The sequence below is a fragment of the Sus scrofa genome, chromosome 8 (genome assembly GCF_000003025.6).
Source record: "Sus scrofa isolate TJ Tabasco breed Duroc chromosome 8, Sscrofa11.1, whole genome shotgun sequence".
Classification (NCBI taxonomy): Eukaryota; Metazoa; Chordata; class Mammalia; order Artiodactyla; family Suidae; genus Sus; species Sus scrofa.
In genome coordinates, this window is record NC_010450.4 from 116,098,664 (window position 1) to 116,120,786 (window position 22,123).

The window sequence follows — 22,123 nt, forward strand, 5'->3', positions numbered from 1 at the left end:
CAGGGATTGAACCTGCATCCTCATGGATAATAGTCGGGTTCATTACTGCAGAGCCACAACAGGAATTCCTTTCAAGGATTCTTCAACGAAGAGAGGAAACTATTGAAGGACGTTGTCTACTAAAAACAGGAAGGAGGCAAAGAGAAACTCCAGATGATGGGAGGGAGTTCCTAAAAGGCAGTTATGCCCGGTGTCACTAGTCCAAACCCAGTAGGTCTGAAGGCTCTGGGAGAGGCTTTTTTTCAAATAATTATTGAAATTAATAATAAAATTCATCTGATTGTCTTGAGGATGACTGGCTGAGAGTTTGGCATGAGTGATTAGTACAAAGAAAACTAAGAAAAAATGATTTAAAGCAATAGTTTACTCTCAGAAAAACAAGTAATCAAAGTTTATTCCAAGGTTTAGCTCTGAAAAGAAATTTACTGAGGTATAATAACTCAAACACTGATTATTGCTCTAATCCAGATTACAATGTAAATACATAGAATGGAGAGATGGAAGGGTGTGTGTGCAGATCAGATAGGAAAGACAATTTCTTGTCTTCTACAAAGGGAAGTCAATACACATATCTAAAAAAGAAAAATGGAACATGTTTTTAGAGTGATAAAGATAAATACCAAAACAGCTAAACGGTAGTAAAAATGCTTGTGTTCTGATGAAGAGCATTTAGGGGCAGGTATAAGAGGGGCCACGATTTTTTTTAAGTCCTGTAAAACTATTTGGTTTTTTAAATCATGGGTTGATATAGTTTTAACAAAAGAGAAAGATTTTAAAGAAAGAAGTATGTGAGAACATTCAAGAAAATTCTGAAGAGTACTGAGCTGAGATGAATTATACCTGATATTAAAATATGAAGCTGCAAAACTGAAAGCAGGTTGGGATGGGTACATATATGGACAAATGATTAGCACAAAATAGAAAAATCAAGAAATAAATACAATTACATATGGAAATTAAGTACTTACGACATACCCACTCAGTGGGAAAAAAGGGAACTATTCAATATCAGGTACTGTGGGAGCCATAAAGAAAATATACTAAAAATGGATTATTTACACCTGAATAATTTCTGAATAGACCAAAGATTTCAATGTTAAAAATGAAACTATACAAGATCTTGAGGAAAACATGGGATTACAGTTTAAAAACAAACTTGTATTTTCTAAGCAAGACATAAAATCCAAAAGCCACAGTAGGAAAAGGTGATAAATCCATTTTAACATTTAACAAGAACAGAAGCAGCTATACACTATGTTAAAATCAAATGATAAGCTGGAAAAATGTTTATAGTACATAAGATAAAGGACAATACATTTGCTAATTAAAGAACCATTGTGAATTAGAAGAAGCATCTCAAGAAACATGAATAATCAATAAAAAAAGATAATTCATTAGAGATGAGATGCAAATGGTCAAACATACGTGAACACGCTCGAGATTATTTTTAGTGGAAACTAAAACAATACAACACGATTTTTGGCCTATTACATTGCCAAAAGTTGTAAAGATTCAAACAGTAATTGTTCCCAGTGCTAGCAAGTAGTAGATAAATGGACAACTCATATATGGTAGTGGGACTACATATTAGTTCAACTTTTCTTAAATTTTCTAGCAATAAGTATCAAAAGCCCTTTGGTCTAGCAATTCCACTTGTAGAAAGTCATCCTAAGAAAATAATCAAATCATTGCACAAAGATCACATATAAGAATGAACACATAAAGTGTTCTTTGCAAGATAGACACAATTCAAATATCTGTAAGGGTTTGGTAAACTAAATCATGGCATATACATCAGATAGACTATCATGCAGCCATAAAGCAATGTGGATTTATATTCACTGTCACAGAAAGATGTCCATGATGTATTGATGAAGAGGTAGGAAGCTGACATTCAGCAAATATATAGCTGTCCTGTTTTAGTCAATATGTACCTATGTAGAGATAAAAATCGCAGGGAAGTGAGGACTCATGTAATGTTCAAATAGTTCACTCTGGAAAATGATTACTAACTGTCTTTACTATCTTTATTTTGGTTTTCTATATTTTTCAGTGTTCCTTCAATGATTTGAAAAAACAAAAAACTGAAAAATAACGTAGAGCATTTTGAGATGGATTAAAAGCCTGAGATCCAAAGGTGGGAATAGCTGGTCAGACGGAGAACACATAAAGAAAAGTGTAAATAGTGAAGGAATTCCCTTCATGGCTCAGCTGTAATGAACCCAACTAGTATCCATGAGGATGTGGGTTTGATCCCTGGCCTCACTCAGTGGGTTAAGGATCCAGCGTTGCAGTGAGCTGTGGTGTAGGTTGCAGTCACAGGTTGGAGCCCATGTTGCTATAGCTGTGGTGTAGGCTGGTGGCTGTAGCTCTGATTTAACCCCTATCCTGGGAACTTCCATATACCACAGGTGCAGCCCAAAGAAAAAAAGAAAAGAAAAGTATAAATAATGAAGATAAAACAGTGCATTTCTGGTGGTCATTAAATTTAGAGTAGGTATGTTTTTCCTTCTTTAGAACATGGGACTTGAATCAGGTGCTTTTTTAGGGGAGATTCTATGATTCTTGTCACTTTAGTACCATCTTTGATGTTTGCATAAGATGATAATTCAAAGTAGATGTTTTAGAAGTTATAAATATCTTTGTATTTTTAAAATATAGATTGTGGGGGAAAAGACAATTTTCAGTTTCCGTAAGAGATTTTTTTTTTTTTTTTGAAACCATTTTAAACACACATCTCGTAAATGCATGCCTCTTGGCTGTGACATTCTTGGCCTCAGCTGCTAAGGAGTCCAGCAATTACATAGCTCTTGACATTGCCTTTTACCCTTTTATGTAGCAGCATGTGTGCCTCCTGACCCGAAGAAGAGAAACAGGAAGGAAAATAACTCATGGCAAACGTGGCTTTGATGTTCACCCGGCCCACGCTGTGATTTCTCTCCCTCTTTTGAGTTCTTGACGTATAGAATAGGCTAGAGGGGACATCCACAGCCTGCAAGCTCTCACACAGCAGGACTGCCACAAAAGCTAGTGCACTTTCTTAAGCGAGCATTTCAATATGATATACTGTTTGGTTAAAGTATTTTGCATATAGGAGCCTTTCATGCTAATGTAGTAAAAGAATTGCTCACTTTCCTTCTCTGAAACAATCTCTCTCTCTCTGTCTTTGGTTATAAAAACCTAAGCTCTAGGAAATGAAATCTAAGTAGAATTTGGAGTATATGAAGCTCATCCTCATTACTCAGCTATGAATCCCCAGTCCTAAGCACAGAGCCAGGGGCTGTCTAATGAGACAGTGATGGCCCATCCTCCAACTCCATGAACAGTCACAGAAGCCAGGAAGGCTCTGGTGTGTAAAAGGACCAAAAGGCCCTCTTCTGTTATGTTCCTCTTCAAATGCAAATGATCTTGAACAAATCTACTCATATCTGTTTATACTATTGGATCTCTTTTTCCTTTCAAAAGAAAAGTGAGAGAACTGGGCGCTTTTTTGGAATGTCCAAAACTAACTTCTTGGAATTCCCATCATGGCTCAGTGATAATGAACCTGACTAGTAGCTAGGAGGATGTGGGTTCGATCCCTAGCCTGGCTCAGTGTGTTAAGGATCTGGCATTGCTGTGAGTGTAGGTTGCAGACACGGCTCAGATCTGGTATTGCTGTGGCTGTGGCATAGGTCGGCAGCTATAGCTCCGATTCCATCCCTGGGAATTTCCATATGCCTCAGGTGTGGCCTTAAAGAGACAAAAACAAACAAACAAAAACAAAAACTGACTTCTCAGCTTGGCTGAGGTATAAAGCCTTAGTCTACAGGTCTCCTATATGGTACCTGATTACCATAGCATGAATAGCAGATACTTAGAGCTTAAATTAATACGGTTTTTATTTTGGAAATTTTGTATTTTTTGATGTAAAGTTTCAGGGGTTTAAAATACACACACAGACACAGACACACACACAGAAGCAAATACACAAACAGACTAGGAACTCAGGATCTCAGTTCCTGACCATGCTAAGGCAAACGTGCTTTTTAAGTCCTGGTAAATTTGAGTTCATATTTAAGTCATGATCTTTCCAGTATTAGGTTCGACGTGCTTTTCTTCTATACGAGTAAACATCTTGCAAACTGTGTGTATGTGTATGTTGCTTTTATAAGATATTTCTACATTGTCCTAGTGACAAATTATTTATTAAAGAAATGAAACGTTTCTTTTTCATGCTATGTATGTGTGCATAATTCTTTTTTTTGTAAATCAGAGCCCAAATGAGACAGAATCAAATATTTGGCTCCAATGCATAAAGAATCTTTTCTACATTAATCTATGTAACCATCAAAAACATTATGGTGTTAATCTGAGAATCTTTAATGCTGTTTTTAGGAAGAAGCATTTTTGGACATATTAAGGTTTCTAAACATATGTGTGATGAACAGTTCCCAAAGAGTTCCTGGCACCAACAAGCTTGTGGTTTAAGTAAACTATACCCCAAGGTTCTTCTAAAAAGTTTAATAAGGTACATGTAATAATAATTTAATACGTACGATCATCTCAGACAAATTGGAAATAAACGCGCCAACAAGGTCTAGGGTAAATGTCTTTGAAATCTTGACTCATTTATTAAAAGTAGTAAACGTGAATATAAAAACTAAAAATTCTAATTTGCATGGAAATAGTCAACAGCTTTTCCCCATGATTTTTACATTTGATATTATTTAAATAAAAGTACTTACTCTTGCATGTATATTTTCCTGTAAAAGAAGGGGGGAAAAAGTAAGTTCATGTAAATCCAGGTATTTAGGGAATAAGCAAACAATATAAAAGTTCTAAATTTTAATTACATAAAATAATATCACTTTCATGAGTGTTCTATAGAATTGGTTCGGTATTTTATAATCATGACCCTGAAGCTTTATTTTTGTCTATTTGTTTCCACTTTATATGAAGTTAAGAACTGTTAATTCCCATGTTAGAATTAGTCAATTTTGATCATTTGAAAATGGATTTAAATGTCAAATTTTGTTTATATTATGAAAAGAATCTATTAACCACAGTAACAGGAGAAACTGAGATTACAAGTTTACAAAGGAAAGTGTAATTGACTCGTAGAAAACTACTATCAAGTGCTCTGTTAAGCAGATTATAAATAATTCACCTGTTCAATGAGGTGATGCCCACAAAATCTTTCACTGGGCATTGCTAGTTTTTGTGGCTTCCGTTGTGCTCGAGCCAAACTAGAGGGATGATCTGCCTCTCCTCCATCCTCTTCTCTACCTCATTTGCTACTTTTCAGCTACTCCCCATCTGGGGCAACCACACAGGCCTCCTTGCTCTTTTCAAAACCTGCAGGCAGGCTCCTGCCTCAAGGTCCTGACACTTGCCTGCCTGCTCTGCCTCCAGGTATTTATTTGTATGGGTTTCTCCTCTTTAGCTCCTTCAGGTCTTTGCTCAAATGCCTCTTCCCAATCAAGCCTTCGATGACCACCTTTTAAACATTGTACCCTGCTTCTTTTTTTTTTGTCTTTTGTGTTTCTGGGACCGTACCCACTGCACCTGGAAGTTCCCAGGCTAGGGGTCCAATCAGAGCTGTTGCCACCAGCCTACACTAAAGCCACAGCAACTTGGGATCCAAGCCATGTCTGTGACCTACACCACAGCTCGTGGCAAAGCCGGATCCTTAACCCACTGAGCGAGGCCAGGGATGGAACCCACAACCTCATGGTTCCTAGTCGGATTTGTTCTAGCTGCACCACGATAGGAACTCCACCCACTGTACTCGCTTTATCCTCATTCCCTGCTTTATTTCTCTCCAAAATGCTTTGTCACTTTCTATACACTATATATTTGTTTGGTTTATTTTCTGTCTCTCCCCTCCCCATCCCAATGAGGGCAGGGATTTATGCCTCCTTTCTTCTCCCTTGTACCCCCAGTACCTAAAAAAGTGGTACATGGTAGGAACACAACATGTATTTGTCAAACCAACCCATTTTAGCAACAAAACAGTGGGAATCTTTCAAGTTAAATGTCAAGAACAAAGGCAATAGAAACTTTTCTCTAAAAGCCTCATGTAGCTATACAGAAATGAAGTAGTAACCTGTATTAATAAACTGAGCACTTTGACCTCTGGTTTCTAATCTTTTGGAATGCAATGAATGTTTTCAATCCAAAAAAATTTTGTGACCCCCCCCCCACGTAACAGTAGATAGTCCTTTCATAGTCAATGAGAAAAAAAATCAATAACTACCTGTGCTGAATTTCATAAATTTTAATGGACTTAATAAGTTTTTAAAAAATTAATCCCAGCACTTTATACCTATGGAAAACAGTGGCATACATACATGTAAAGCAATTAGCCCTTCACTCTCCAGACATATTGTATGAATGGATTCCTAGACATCTTGAAATAATGAGGTTTTACTGAATCCAAGACCTTCCCAGTTGGGAATCAAACAGAGGATTACAAATTTTTAAAAATCAGCAGGTGCTACAATTTTAGACAATTAGTAACTGCTGTTTGAAGAACTCTTCTACCTCCATGAAAGTAAGTGTACCATCACTACCCCTGCCCAATATTTCTTTCCATTCATTTCCATTAAGTTCACATTCTTTCCCCATTTCTATCCCCTTCTAATAAGGAATTTCCTTTTCTCCTTTTGCTCTGTGAGCCATAGTTCTAAAATTTGGGACAGAATTTTAATAAAAACAACAATGCAATTTTCTGCAGAAACAAGTGAAAAAAATGTGATCATTTTGGAACCAAAACATACTTTGAAGGTAAAAGAAAAGATTGTTCTTTTAACTCCTGGAGACGACATGGCATTTTTTTTCCTCTTTCTGTTTCATTTATTTCAACCAAGTAAAACCTAAATATTATAACATATATTAAACACTGTTTAATGTAAATATAACATCTTATGAGAAGAAGCCCAAGAGATTTTCCACCAGGGAAAACTAGTTGGAGCAGTGGAATAGCAGCCCTGCATTATAACATCTTTTTGTTTGCTCATCACTTTTTAAAATTTCCCTTTTAGGCTAAAACATTTCCACAATTAACCCTAGCCAAGGACATTTCAGGGAGGAGGAAGTTAAGCTGTGTCCATTTACCCCGTTGTGGGATAAAGTAACTTAATATATCCACCACCACACCATCCACCCTCATGGGCTCATTATAATTTGACTCAGAATTAACAAAAGTTTTAAGTGGCTATTCCCTAAGGATATCTTCTTTGTTTAAACATGTTGCCACATAACAAGGAGCTGAAAGAATTTCCAAAAGCGATTTTAATTTTTACTTGGAACACCTCACTAGAATAATATGAAGAAATATAAGATGTGGTGAACAAATTGCAAACTATTCCTTTGATGCCCTGTTGCATGAGCCTTTAGCTTCCTCCCTGAGTGGAGAAGCTTTGGCAATAATATGGGCAGCCAAAGCACCCAGATGACTAGAAGTGACACATTTTCCTCCTGAGGATGGTGGCCTCGGGAAGAAGAAAACAGTAGATCAATTTGCAACAACTAGACATGAAGCTGGAAATGTATCTTCCAGCCACCTACCAAAAAAAACTTGGAAAAGCCCCTTCATTCTTTTTCTATTACAAATAAACAAATCTGTGGGGCCTCTGAAAGGCATCAGAGATTTGCTAGTATTTATAACTAGAAAAACAGACAAAAAGGAGGCTGCAGAAAGTCTATTCTAATTGTAGCTACACTTGCATTTAAAGTTATTCTATTTTACAGTTTCCTTGTACAGACCACAAACCTTAAATAACCCCAAAGAGGCTAAGTAACCAGGTCCTTAGCAAATAACTTTCCTAAATTTAGAAACTGTGCTAAATTTAGAAACTGTACTATTTCATGTAATCTTACAGGTCACTAATGTGACCCTGTAAATACCCTTTGCTGAATAAGTTAATAAGTTAAAAACTTGCAGATTTCCAATTTATAGTGTATCAGTGCAGATGTGGTTTTGTGCTTCTGGATTGTCTTTTCTGACTTAAGGTCTCCAAATGCTTAAATTACTGCTTAGATTATATCTACAGTCACAAAAACAGTCTGTGAAATTCAGGAAAAGCAGCCAATGAAGGGGCATGATTTCTCTCTCTCTCTCTTTTTTTTTTTTTTTCTTAAGGGCCTCCAAGAGGCATATGGAGGTTCTCAGGCTAGGGGTCTGATCAGAGCTGTAGCTGCTGGCCTACACCACAGCTATAGCAATGCCAGATTTGAGCCGTGTCTGCGACCTACACCACAGCTCACGGCAACGCCGGATCCTTAACCCACTGAGGAAGGCCAGGCGTCCAACCTACAACCTCCTGGTTCCTAGTTGGATTCGTTAACCACTGAGCCACAACGGGAACTCCCGACATTTGCACTTTTAATATACATCCTTGGTAGGTCCATGCAGGGGAACTCACACAGCAAGAAACACAGCCCTCACGTTTCAAAGGGATTCAAAATTATTTTCTGAATACAAATATTATTTTCTCTATTGAAAGATAATGGGCTTCAAAGAATAGCCAGAGGTTATGAGCTCAAGTCTGTTACAGGACCAGAAAATTGCTCAACTCTCCTTTTGGAAATTAGTCTTGAACCTCGCCGTGACAGCTTTTGGTATGTTATTTAAATTAACTCTTGTATTATTATTAAGCTTTCCAGATGGTTTTGTTGATCTACCAACTAGAAGGTATGTTACCAGGAGGCAGAAACACACACACACACACAAATATATATATATATAATTTTTTACACTATCTAGCACTTTTAATAAATATTTATAAGGCCCTCAATAAACATTTTAATATTGGGTAAAATGCAACCTTTGTTGCTTTAAAATCTGCTTTACCTTCTGAGACATGAAGCCACTATTTTTGTGGATACTGCTTCAAACCCAGTTGTTTCAATATCTCCCAGCATGGTAGAAAATGGAGGCCACACCTAATATTCATTAGAAATTGGCAACTGTGCATTTGGGCTCCATTATTTAGCCACAAGGAAAAGGCAGAGACCCAGTAAAAGCTTTGACTGATTACTTGGCAAGGGAAACCAAGCCCTTAGGGTGTTCCAGACTCTCTTCAGCCTATAAACCTGTTTGAAAACCTGTTTCTCAGAATTTAAAGCTTAGCACAATTGAGGTCAGTACTAAAGTAATGTCAATAATTCTACTGCTCTCAGCTTTCAGGCTGATCAGTACAATTCATCATTAACTTGATTTTCATGGAAAGGCAACTTTTGGGACAACAGCTCTAACTTAAGCTACTTTATTTTGATTTTCTTTCCCTTAAGAAACAGTCCTCCCCAATATTACTTCTTTTGAATATTGTGCTTTCTAAACCTTAGCACCTTCCAATGCTTGAAATTATTCCCTCACATCAGAATGGTGCAGAATATACAAGATTTGGGACATCCCTACGGCCATAACTGGAGGCTTTCAGAAAAAAGATCAAATAAGCCATTGGATCTGAAAATAGTTTTCAGTAATTAGAACTTCATGAAGTTACAAAATTACCTTTGCCTTTAAAATCTGCTTTTTAGGGGGTGTGATACTGAGAAATACTGCCTAATGGCATATTCTGGGATGGTTAATTTCTTTCTCTTAGGAATCAATAGCTGCAGGAATAATAAGCTACTGTTCATGTTCCTCTGAACCAACAGCTCCACTTCTGGTCAGAAGCACATGCCAGAATAAATGAACTACAACCTATCCCTGTGTGCACCTCCAGTCCTAGAGTTGGAGTTGAAGTGATTCAAGATGCTACTTATTCACTTGCCATAAGTTTTCTCTCTCTCTCTTGCTTTTTTCTCCGTAGGGCTACACCTGCAGCATGTGGAAGTTCCTAGGCTAGGGGTAGAATCAGAGTTGCAGCTGCTGGCCTATGCACACCAGATCCAAGCCATTCCTGCGACCTACACCACAGTTTATGGCCATGCTGAACCCTTAACCAACTGAGAAAGGCCAGGGATCGAACCTGCATCCTCATGGATGCTAGTCGGGTTCATTACCACTGAGCCACAGTGGGAACTCCAAAGTTCCTCTCTTTTATTTCTAGAAACTGAAAAAGGAAAATGGCTCCAGATAGACATTTATTGGATTAGATCTTGCCACTAGTTTAAGGTAGAAAATGTGTTCATTCACACCCAGAATAGCTTATTTCTCCCTGGAGAAAAGTAAATATAGATGTTGCTTCTAACATATGAATTTATTAAGGTGGATACAACTTCAAACTTTAAGGTTTGTCTATTGACTTGCTAACACTGAACTAAACAGCAAATAATGGAGAAATTGTGAACTCTTAACTACTCATCACATCTTATCTTTAAGAATTACCTGATCACATTGAGCTCCTTTTGGTCAGGGGCTAAGTCTATACCAGAACTATGCTTGGTACAGCACAAGTATTGAATAAATGCCTGTGATTTAGTGACTTAAAATATAGTTATTTACCCACAGCAGGAAAAAAATGGTTAAAGAACTGCAATAACTTAATGACCAGTAGGGGGCAATAAAGTTAATTTTAAGAAATTTGTCGCAAACAGTTTAAACTCATTTTCTGTCCCAGTTCTAGCCAGGAAAGACTTTCTCCAGAGGATCTCACTTAACCTCCTGATTTCCCTTTAATTCAGTTGCACCCCATTAGGACCCTCGTTTTTGCCCCCTACAATAGAGTATGTAAAAAAGGAGGATCATACTGGTTGGTGTGCATGGATTTATACACCACTTTCTCTGTTTGGTTCATTCTTAGCCTAATCAAGACCATTTGACAATGGATAATCCTTAGAAGTGAAAAACCAAAATAGAACTACTGCGTAAGATGTGGAGTAAGGCAGATAATTTTGGCTTCATGCAGTAGAAAATGTATGCACAGTAAGAAACCAATTCCGTTTAAAAGAATCAACTCAGGTTGTTCTCTTGTGGCTCAATGGGTTAAGGATCCAGCATTGCCATTGCAGAGGCTTGGGTTGATGCTGTGGCAGGGGTTTGATCCTTGGTTGAAGAACTTCTACATGCCTCAGGGTGGAGCCAAGAAAAAAAGAATCAACTCAAACACATATTTATATATATGCTTATAAATAAGGTCAGAAACTAAATGCAAATTGTATTTTTTTAATCCATGGCTAGCAAGGAATTAATACATGGAATAACAAGAGTTCTTTTTTTATCTTATTCATGCTTTCTCATATTTTCTTTCACATTTTTATAGAGAATAGATGTTTCTTCCAGATAAAAAAGTGTATATTAGGTAATACTTCTCACCCATGATGAAGGATAAGGAAGGACATCGTGACTAATTTTCCTGACTAACAGAGCTGACTTGCCTTTGCCAATCTCCCTTGGTCCCCACAGTGACTTTGGGGTCAGCAAGGGCCATTCGGAGGGTCATGGGACATCCCACTAACTTTATTATTTCACCTGCTCCCATGACCACATGCTGTCTCACATATTCTTGACCTAGGTGGGAGCAGGCAAGTAACAACAGCTTTAAGAGAGGCTTTTTTTCTACGTTTCATTTTTTTGATATTGCATTTTTCCGTCTCTGCAGAGCCCCATATCTTCTCCCATGTTATTTTTAGTTATCCTCGCAGGGAAAAAAAAAAAGTCAATCAGGGTTTTTGGCATGTCAGCTTTTCATGAAGAGAACACAAAGTAGAGCTCCCAGCAAGCCTCATAAAACATAGGATTTATGTGAGACCTTTCATCTACATCCAGTTAAAATGTTCCCTGCTAGGCAACTGAGAGTGCATGGAAATCAGCATTTGAAAAGACCTTACTTTAAGGACTGGATACAGAGGCTCAAATGTTGCTTGAGCTCCTCTTCCTTTTCATAGGACTCCAGTACACTGTGTGCTTCGTCGTGCTGATAGCAGTAGATTTTATAAATATCTTCCAATGGCCCTTTAATCTGTAAGAATACTTCTCCTGATCAATGCAAAACAAAGGCAAGATGACATCAAGTCAGACCAAACTGTCACTTCACATGTTCATTTTTTGACACATTGACTAGTGTTAAAAAGTTGGGTGAGCCCCATTTTATGCCCTCGTTATTGGAAGACACAGAGGAGATGATTTTTCTTTCTTTTTTTCTTTCCTTCCTTCCTCCTCCTTCCCTTCTCTCCTTATTCATCCCTTCCTTCTCTTCTTTCATAAAACAAAGGATAAGGAGCTTAGTGGAGATGGGCAGCAAAAGAAAGCTATTTTTCTCAGATTACGTACTGGGCTGGTGTGGAGGGTCCTGCTATAAAGAAAGACACCCAAAGGGCATTGCTCACCACCCAGTTCTAGGAGGGTTAAGTCATCACCCACCGCAATTGCTCCCTCCCCGCCAGAGGAATTTAGGATGAAAAACAGGATGAGGCTCTTGGTGCTTTGGATAAACAGGCATCATCGTGTGTCTATCTCAGGAAGCATTTCAGTGACCCCAGATTCTTGCATCTTCCTGTACATAGAAGAGCACTAAAATCCTTAACTTAAGATGTCTGTTCTTTGTGATTAGCAGTAATCATTTACGAAGACATATGTTTGACTCTATATATTTCCCAGCCCCAGAAATCATACATAGACTGGCTTCTATATATGAAGTAGTATCAGAGTAGTTTCCTAAGAGCCAGGGAAAGGCCATCTCCTGGGCTACAGTTCTCATTAAGCCCCTGAATAAAACCTAAAGTCACAACTCATATCTTATGGGGTTTTCTTTGACACTGGTTAAAGGCTGCATTTTAGAATCGGTCTGTATGGGTTAGGGCCAGGCTGTGCTGCAGATTTGGACAGTTATGGCTTGAGCAAGTTATTTTTACTCTCTCCATCTGTTTTCTCATCTATAAAATGAGGACAATAATAGATCCAATTTCATAGGGTCACTATAAAATTAAAGAGATAGTGTGTGTAAAATTCAGATTACCGGTACATATGTAGTAAATTCTCAAAATGGAGTGGTTATTGTCAACCTGTTAGAGTCATGGAGGGTGAAATTTCAGCTTCTAATAAATTATCTTTCACTGTTTATTTTACTAACATTCCCTGAATTTATCGGAAAGGTGAGGAAAGGAGTTGAGGGAAATAAAATATTTCCTTTTATGTGATAATTGAAATAAATGGCCATTATTCCTGTTAAAAATCAATTGGATCATACCATGAACCAATGTTATGATGGTTCATCAGACAACATGAGCTAATTATGTCCTGATATTTAAGGAACCTTTTTTGATGTATGATAAAATTAGGCCTATAACTGATGGCTCAAGCACATATTGGACAATAGTTTGTTTGATTTAATCGCCACTTTATCACTTAAAAATGCGTCTACGACCCCTCTCAGAACTGTGGTAAGATGATTTGGAGACACGAAGAAACATGTGATAGATCCACTCTCAAGAACATTGCCAGTTTGAGATCGATAATGATTTGGGACTGAAATGATTGGGAGTGATATAGACCTACTGACCCGGATCTATTATTATAGTAACCAGAGTAAGTCATTCTTCCTACAGAAAGAGAGGTGCCCTTGATATTTTCAACATGTTTTACATATATTAACTGCTCACCTCCTTATATGTATGAGGAGATAAGAGGTTACTTATCCATGTTAAATAAGGATGGACAAATCTGACTTCAAAACACATAAATGACCTTTCCAAAGCCCTGTCAGGACACGGAGAGCCAGGATTAGAGCCATATTCTCATTTCCCCTTAGATTTTGGCCCTTTACCTATCAGAGTTTTGCCGGACGCTGGACACAGTGGTGCAGCTGGCAGGAACATTGAACGCAGAATCAGAAATCACTGTCTGGAGTTCCCGTTGTGGCGCAGTGGTTAACGAATCCGACTGGGAACCATGAGGTTGCGGGTTCGGTCCCTGCCCTCGCTCAGTGGGTTAAGGATCCGGCGTTGCCGTGAGCTGTGGTGTAGGTTGCAGATGTGGCTTGGATCCTGTGTTTCTGTGGCTCTGGCCTAGGCCGGAAGTTATGGCTCCGATTAGACCCCTATCCTGGGAACCTCCATATGCCACGGGTGCAGCCCTAGAAAAGGCAAAAAGACCAAAAAGAAAGAAAAAAAATCACTGTCATTTAGGATTTAGTGTGGTGACTTTGGGAATGACTTTTTTTTTCTGGCCATGCCCATGGCATGTGGAAATTCCTGGGCTGGGGCTCAAACCCACACCACAGCAGTGATAATGGCAGATCCTTAAGCTACTACACCACCAGGGAACTCTGGAAATGACTTTTTAAAAAAATTATTTGAACTTCTTTCCCTCATTTGTAAAATGCAAATAATAGTTATGCTCGAGATGAATTTGAGAATTATATAGTTATGGATATGAAATCTCCTGTCACTGACTAGTTAATGTTGATTTACCATGTCTAGCATTAAAATGCTAGTACTTTTAAAGTAGTTCATTATTTTCTAATTTATATCCAGCCAATAAAAGACATTTGTTTCCTTTAATTTGTGGGGTTTCCCTGTGATTAAAGCTAGACTTTGTGTGTGTGTGTTGTTTGTTTTAGTGATTTGGGGACTTGTAAGGAAACTGACTGTGAGCATCTTTGGAACTGAAGGGATGAGGGATTCTTGTTACGCTCCTGGGATTTTACCAAATGGATTCTTCTGCCAGTGGAGGTCTTATAGATTCGCTCTTTGCAACAGTTAGCAACACAAAGAGTGAAAAAGAGTAGTTATAAGAAGAGATAATAAAATAGGACAGTGGCTCAATTAAGGGTTGGGCATAAAATGAGGCAAGCCTCCTGGTCACAGAGACAGGTAGCACATGGAAGCAAGGGCTTTGGCGGAGCAAGGAAATTAAGGTTCAGATGGGCTCAGCAGCAAGTCAGGAAGAGAGGATCTGAATACCCACAGCCCAACATGAGATGAAATTGTAAATATGTATGTTCACTCCAAAGCAGCTTAGGGTAGAGACAAAGAAAGAAAGAGGAACGGACAACCTCATAAATCCACAATAGGGTGAAGTCAGAAAGTCAAAACACAGAGGACAGAGGCATTTATTTTACACACAATGAAACCATTAATTGTAAATTCCCTTGAATTTTCTTTAAAAAAGTAGTCTAGCTTGAAAGAATTTATAGCTCTCTCCTGAATAGCAGAGTTGAATTTTTTACTCTTTTCCAAGTAAAATTCTGTTGGGCCTCTAATAATAATGATTAAAGTTAAAAGATATTTAAGCACTCTAATTGAAAGTCATATATTCACCCAGAGGCCAAGTACAATACTAGCGGGCAGAATATTTGATTCCCCTCCCAGCCCTACCAATGTATTCTGCTTCATAATACTGCAGATGAAGCGATGTGTCTTGCAGCAAAAAAAAAAAAAAAAAAAAAAAGGATTCTGTTTCCACGGTAACATAACTCTCAGCAGCCTTTCTTCAGTGGTGAAGGACAACTGCTCTGTCTGCTGTGTGTGGGTTGGAAGGGATGATTAGGAGTGAAGAAGGGCTAAGCCAAGACCAGTGAAGGTAATTTCCCTTCTGGCTGCCTGTCACAAAAGCACCAGAATCCTATGAAATAAGTATAACTATCGCATGCTTCTTTTTAAAAATTCTACAACCCAAGACTCTGCATTGGCTTCCCCTCAAAATAATTGACATGCAAAAGAGGGAAAAAATGCACTTTTTTTTAATACCCTTAGTTATCTCAATGCCCAAGAACATTGAACACACTTTATGTCATGGTGTCAGGACTCCTGCGTTGTAATTGCTCCCTTTAACTAATGTGAACACATTCATATTCCTCTTCCTGGCCCACTTCTTCTTCACTTCCAGACCCTCATGGCCATCCCCAAAATGTATCACCTCAAATGCAAATGACCTCTGTATTATTGTGACCCTGTTGCAAGATGAAATTCCCCTACAGGTAAATAAGCCAGGGCGAACCCCATGATGTCCAAGAGATCTCCTTGTCCTAGGCCTTGTTTAGAAAAAATGGCATAAAAGGGAATAAGCAGTTATCTTTTTTTATTTCCTCCTTATTTGGTAACAATTTAATGAGTGACTATTATGCACTAAATACTTCAGTAGTTGCTATAGACACAAAACCCCAACACGTCCCTCAAGGGACTCATGAAGCCAGTAAAGGAGAGAGAAGATAAACTCCTATATGCCATACTATGTGAAAAGTAAGACAAGAGCTAAAAACATAGAGGATAATCTGTTCTGCTCTGGAGACCCTTTGAGCTATTTCCATCACAGCCTGCCCTTGGCATAAGAGGTATGAGTGAGTGCAAAAGCAGCGAGATGCATTGATAGGGCAGGTTCTGCTCAGAAGCTGTGAGTGGTCTCGTGTGGCTGGATGGTGTCAAGCCTGGGGAGAGGTTTCAGAAGAGACTATATAGGCAGGCAGGGGCCAGCTCGTGAAAGACCTTGTATATCATTAAGGAGTTGGACCTTTAGCCTGAAGACGATGGAGAAGCACTGATGGATATTAGGCAGCAGACCAACATGATCAGACTGTGTTTTAGAAAGTTTACTCTGGGAGTTAGACCTATAAATGAGTGAATTTGGGGGAGGAGTTAGGGAGACTAGAAAAGAGGAACCAATTGAAAGGCTTCTATAATAAAGAAATAAATGAGTGCTAAAACAGAAAGAGCAGTTAAGAGAGTGCTTTAAAGTCAACTGCTTGATTTTGAATTCTGGTTTTTACCATTTACTTATGTGACATTTGGGAAAATGACCTGATTTCTCTGTTCCTTAATTTCCTTATCTGGCATGTGGAATAATAATGATGGTAGGGGTTGTTTGAACATTAGATGAGTTAAAAGATGTATTGCGTTTATATCAGTATCATGTGCAAATTCTCACTAGATGTTAGTTATAACCACTAAAGCAAAAGCAAGGGGTGATGGAAAAGAAAGAAAATGGACATTGAACATATATGAGAGATGAAAGGGATAATTCTAGGGACATATCAGGAATCTGGTCTCAGTAAACATGTGGATAGACAATGATGAAAAGATAAAAAGAGTGTTTTGGATGGAAGACAAGGAGTTCAATTTTAGACATACTGGGTTTGAGTCACCCATAGTATATTCAAGTGGCCAGCCTTTACAGAATTGGGTTTCAGGCAAAAAAGATGTAGAAAAGAGATGTAAATCTGAGTAGTATAAACCATGCATTTGATATGGTCATGCAAGAAAGTCCATGGAGTGAGAAGAAAAGAGGGCATGAGGACCAAGAACTGGGAATGCTAACACTGAGGGGAACCTACAAGAAAAAGAGTCTGATGAAAAGTTTGAGAAATTATAGCCAGAAAGAAAGGAGAACAACTAAAATAGGTGTCAGCAAAGCCCAGGGTAAAATAGTGAGAAATACTGCAAAGAGATTAAATAAGTTTGTGAATGACAGAACCGGCCATTGTCCCCCAATATCAGTAGTCCCCTTTTTTACAGCAATGAGTCTTTGGCTGCCCCAAATAAAAACTACATTTCCCAGCCTCTCTTGCAATAGGTATGGCCATGTGATTAAAATCTACCAATAGCATATAAGAAGTGTCATGTGACAATACCCAGGAACTGTCTTTAAGTGGTAGCTAGTTCATCCTTTACCACTTCTCTAAACTTTCCTTTGTTCTGCTTCCTGGAACTTGGATGCTACCTTGTCCATGAAGACAATGGTGAGCGGAGCTGTGAGCTGGAAGAAGCGTATATCCCAGAGGACTTTGTGGAGCAGAGCTGTCATTTAAGTCTAAAATGTATTCCTTTACACTTTTACACAATAGAGAAATGAACATCTATCTTATTTAAGCTGGTAAGATTTTGTTTCCTATTTCTCCCAGCTGAACTTAATTTTAATCAACACAATTTTTTTCTTCTTCTGTAGGAAAATATTTCAAGAGACACCCTGACTAGTTGAAGGCCCTCCTCTTTAGCAAAAAAAAATAGTACTAAAAATTCTATGAAAATATTAAATGAGATGTTAGTTATGAGTGTTATGGACTGAATATTTGTTTCCCCCATTAAATTGATACGTTGAAGCCCTAAGCTCAAGTGTGTTTTGGCATTTGGAGGTGGAGACTTTAGGAGTTAATTAGGTTGAGATGAGGTCATAGGGTGGGGTCCTGTGATGGGATTAGTGCCCTTATCAGAAGAAGCTTTTTCTATCTGCCACATGAAGATACAGTGAGAAGGCAAACCAGCCAGAGGGCTGATCTTGAACTTCCCAGCCTCCAGAACTATACAAAAAACACATCTGTTGTTTATAAGATACCCAGCCTATGGTAATTTTTTTAATGACAGCTCAAGCTAAGACAAAAAGGTTTAAATTAATAAATTACTTGTATTAGCAAGGGAAAAAATATGTAATAAATTCAACTGTAAAAACCAACTACAGAAGTTCCCATCATGATTCAGTGGAAACAAATCTGACTAGTATCCATGAGGTCTCATGTTTGAATCCTGGCCTCTCTCAGTGGGTTAACAATCTGGCATTGCTATGGCTATGGTGTGTACCAGCAGCTACAGCTCCAGTTTGACCTCTAGCCTGAGAACCTACATATGGCATGGGTGAGGCCCTAAAAAGACAAAAAAAAAAAAAACAAAAAAACCCAAACAAAAACTACAATGATGTTAAAAGAGAATTTTAGTTAAAATCTTAAAATGGTGAAAAGGTACAAATGTCCAGTTTTAAGACAAGTAACCACTAGAGATGCAATGTACAACCTGATAAATATAATTAACATTGCTTTACATTACATATGAAAATTGTTAAGGGAGCCAATCCTGAGTTCTTATCACCAGAAAAATTTTTTTCTATTTCTTTAATTTTATATTTAAAATTTTTATTAGAGTATAGTTGATATAGTATTGCATCAATTTCTGCTGTACAGCATCGTGATCCAGTCGTACATATAGCTACCTTATTTTTTTCATATTATCTTCCATCATGGTCTATCCCAAGAGAATGGATATAGTGCCCTGTCCTATACAGTAGGACCTCATTGCTTATCCACTGTAAATGTAATAGTTTGCAAATACCATCTCCAAACTCCCCATCCATCCCTCTTCCTCTCCCCTTTCCCTTGGCAACCACAAGTCTGTTCTCTATGTATGTGAGTCCACTTCTGTTTTTGTAAATAGATTCATTTATGCCATATTTTAGTCATCACATATAAGTGATATCATATGGTATCCGTCTTTTTTTTCTGACTTACCTCACTTAGTGTGAGAATCTCTAGTTGCAACCATGTTGCTACAAATGCCATTATTTGCTTCTTTTTTACAGCTGAGTAGTATTCCTTTGTGTATATATACATACCACATTTTCTTAATCCACTCATTTGTTGATGGACATTTAGGTTGTATTCATGTCTTGGCTATTGTGAATAGTGCTGCATTGAACATAGGGGTGCGTGTCTTTTTTTGAATGGAAGTTTTATCTGGATATATGCCCAGGAGTGGGATTGCTGGATAATATGTAGTTCTATATTTAGTTTCCTGAGGAACCTCCATAGGGTTTTCTGTAGTGATTATACCAATTTTCATTCGAACCAACAGGGAAGGAGGGTTCTCTTTCCTCCACACCCTCTCCAGAATTTGTTGTTTGTAGATCTGTTAATGATGGCCATTCTGACCAGTATTTATATGAGATGATGGATGTCCTCTAAACTTAGTGTGATAATTGCTTTATGATGTATGTAAATCAAATTATGATGCTGTACACCCTTAAACTTATATAGTAGTGTATGTCAATTATATCTCAATAAAACTAGAAGGAAAAAATCTTAAGCATAAATTATGGTCTAATCTACATCCCCAAAGAAAGTTGTGCAGTTCTAAGTAAAACTTGATTGTCAAGACAGAGTATTCAGAATACAGAGAAGGAGGTGGGATAATTCTAAGGACGAGGATAGATATGACCAACTCTCAGGAAGGAAGGACTGAGATCTGGGTCAGATAATACAACCTCTGTCCGTCACTTCCCTGAGTGAGTCCTCTTCCATCCCCAAATGAAAGCACTTTCCCAGCAACCTTCACCCAGACTACCTGCTTAGGAGAGCTCCCCAGGTTCTGCCTGTCCTCCTTGGATGGGAGCCTAGCCACTGGGACTAAATGAAGGAGCAGCTCAGCCAGCCAAAATGCTAGATCATGTATATGTTTTCTTCCTTATATTCTTAGCCTCCTTCTGTTCTCCAGGGGAGGGTAAAATGAGGGAGGAGAGGAGGAAGAGGTTGGAAAAGTGCTGCTTACAAAAGCCACTCACCTTTGCCTTTGGGCGCATTTAGTTCCTGCCCCACCTGGGGATAACACTGATTATGAAGAGATAATCAAGGGACCCTGGTGAGGGGAAAGAAATTCAAACCAAGTTCAGGTGCCAGGTGGAACATGCAGTCATGGGGTTAAAGCATATCCCTTGAGTATCAATTTCATAATGATATTTGAAGGAAAAAACTCATTATTTTCACATGAAAGAATAGAATGGAAAATGTTCATGAACTTGTAAGATAAAACAAGTTCATGCCAGTGGCTGTGGCTTTGAGTCAGAATTTCACATTCCCTGGGCTCATGCTGCTTCTCTTCTGACATAGGAATCTTTCAGCAAAAATTTTTCAGAAGTACTACAGTAAAATAAATTCAGAAAAATGTCCATTGGAGTTGACAATTCTAGAGTCTCTGGTGACATGGTCACAGCAATTTCAGAGAGTTGGTTTCAGGAAGGAATGGGACTAGACCAATGAGGGTAGCTGGACCATAAAGAGAAAAAAAGAGAAAGGAAAGGAGCCAGAATGGGCTGTGGGGTCTGTCCCAAGACCACTGCCATGTGCAGCGCCATTGAGGACAATGTCACAACTGTGGTGTGGTCTCTCAGAAGAGAAACCATACCATTGCTGATGCTGCACCCACCCAGCACAATGGGAGTGGGAGGTGGCCAGGCAACTGGCAGTACAAACAGGGGAGTGTTAGTAGGGGTGGAGATGGATGGTTTATAGTACATTATAAGACCTGTACTAGGCCAAGAAGACCTGTATTGTGTCTCCTTATGGTGTCCTGGATTAGTGATGCTATTTGGAGAAAATCAGCCTCCTATTTTTTGCTCTGAACAATAAAGTGGTTGGATTGGATGATGTTTAAGTATTAGTCTAGCACTAATTTCAAGAATAAAGCTGTTTATGTTTTCCTTTGCTGTGCAAAAAACTTTTAAACTTAACTGCGACCCATTTGTTTATTTATTTTTTCTTTCTTTTTAGGGCTGCACCCAAGACATATGGAAGTTCCCAGGCTAGGGGTCAAATCAGAGCAACAACTGCCAGCCTGGGCCACAGCCACAGCAATGCAGGATCTGGGCTGTGTCTGGGAACTACACCACAACTCACAGCATCGCCAGATCCTTAACCCACTGAGCGAGGCCAGGGATTGAACCCACATCCTCATGGATCCTAGTTGGGTTTGTTAACTGCTGAGCCATGAAGGGAACTCCCCATTTGTCTATTTTTGTTTTTATTGTCATTACTTTAGGAGGTGGATCTGAGAAGATATTGCTGTGGTTTGTGTCAGAGAGTATTAGGCCTATGTTTCCCTTTAGGAGTTTTATAATATCTGTCTTATATTTAGGTCTTTAATCCAATTTGAGTTTATTTTTGTGTATAGTGTTAAAGAGTGTTCTAATATCTGGAGTTCCCGTCGTGGCTCAGTGGTTAACAAATCCTACAGGAATCAAACCTGCAACCTCATGGTTCCTAGTCAGATTTGTTTCCACTGCACCATGATGGGAACAACTTTTGTTTCTTTAGGTAGGTTTATTACTAGGTATTTTATTCTTTTTGATGCAATGGTAAATGGGGTTGTTTCCCTAATTTCTCTTTCTGATCTTTCATTGTTACCATATAGAAATTCAATATATTTCTGTGTATTAATTTTGTATCCTGCAACTTTATCACATTCATCAATGAGCTCTAATGGTTTTCTGGTAGCATCTTTAGGATTTTCCATGTATGGTATCGTGTCATCTGCAAACAGTGATGGTTTTACTTTCTCCTTTCCAATTTGAATTCCTATTATTTCTTTTTCTTCTCTGATTGCCATGGCTAGGACTTCCAAAACCATGTTGAATAAAAGTGGTGAGAGTGGACATCCTTGTCTTGTTCCTGATCTTAGTGAAAATTCTTTCAGCTTTTCACTGTTAAGAAAGACAACCCAC

At 38.4% G+C, this 22,123-nt stretch overlaps 1 protein-coding gene across 3 annotated transcripts in view; it reads right to left on the bottom strand.

Annotated features, from left to right (window-relative positions):
- Positions 1 to 22,123, bottom strand: part of ARHGEF38 (Rho guanine nucleotide exchange factor 38) — a 135,550-nt gene that overhangs the window by 34,939 nt on the left and 78,488 nt on the right. For all 3 annotated transcript variants that reach the window (XM_021101708.1, XM_003482463.4, XM_021101709.1), the window contains 2 exons: positions 11,761 to 11,908; positions 4,728 to 4,745 (listed from right to left, as the gene is read on the bottom strand). In XM_021101708.1, coding sequence (XP_020957367.1) covers positions 4,728 to 4,745; positions 11,761 to 11,908 — 166 coding nt within the window. The remainder of the gene's footprint in view (positions 1 to 4,727; positions 4,746 to 11,760; positions 11,909 to 22,123) is intronic.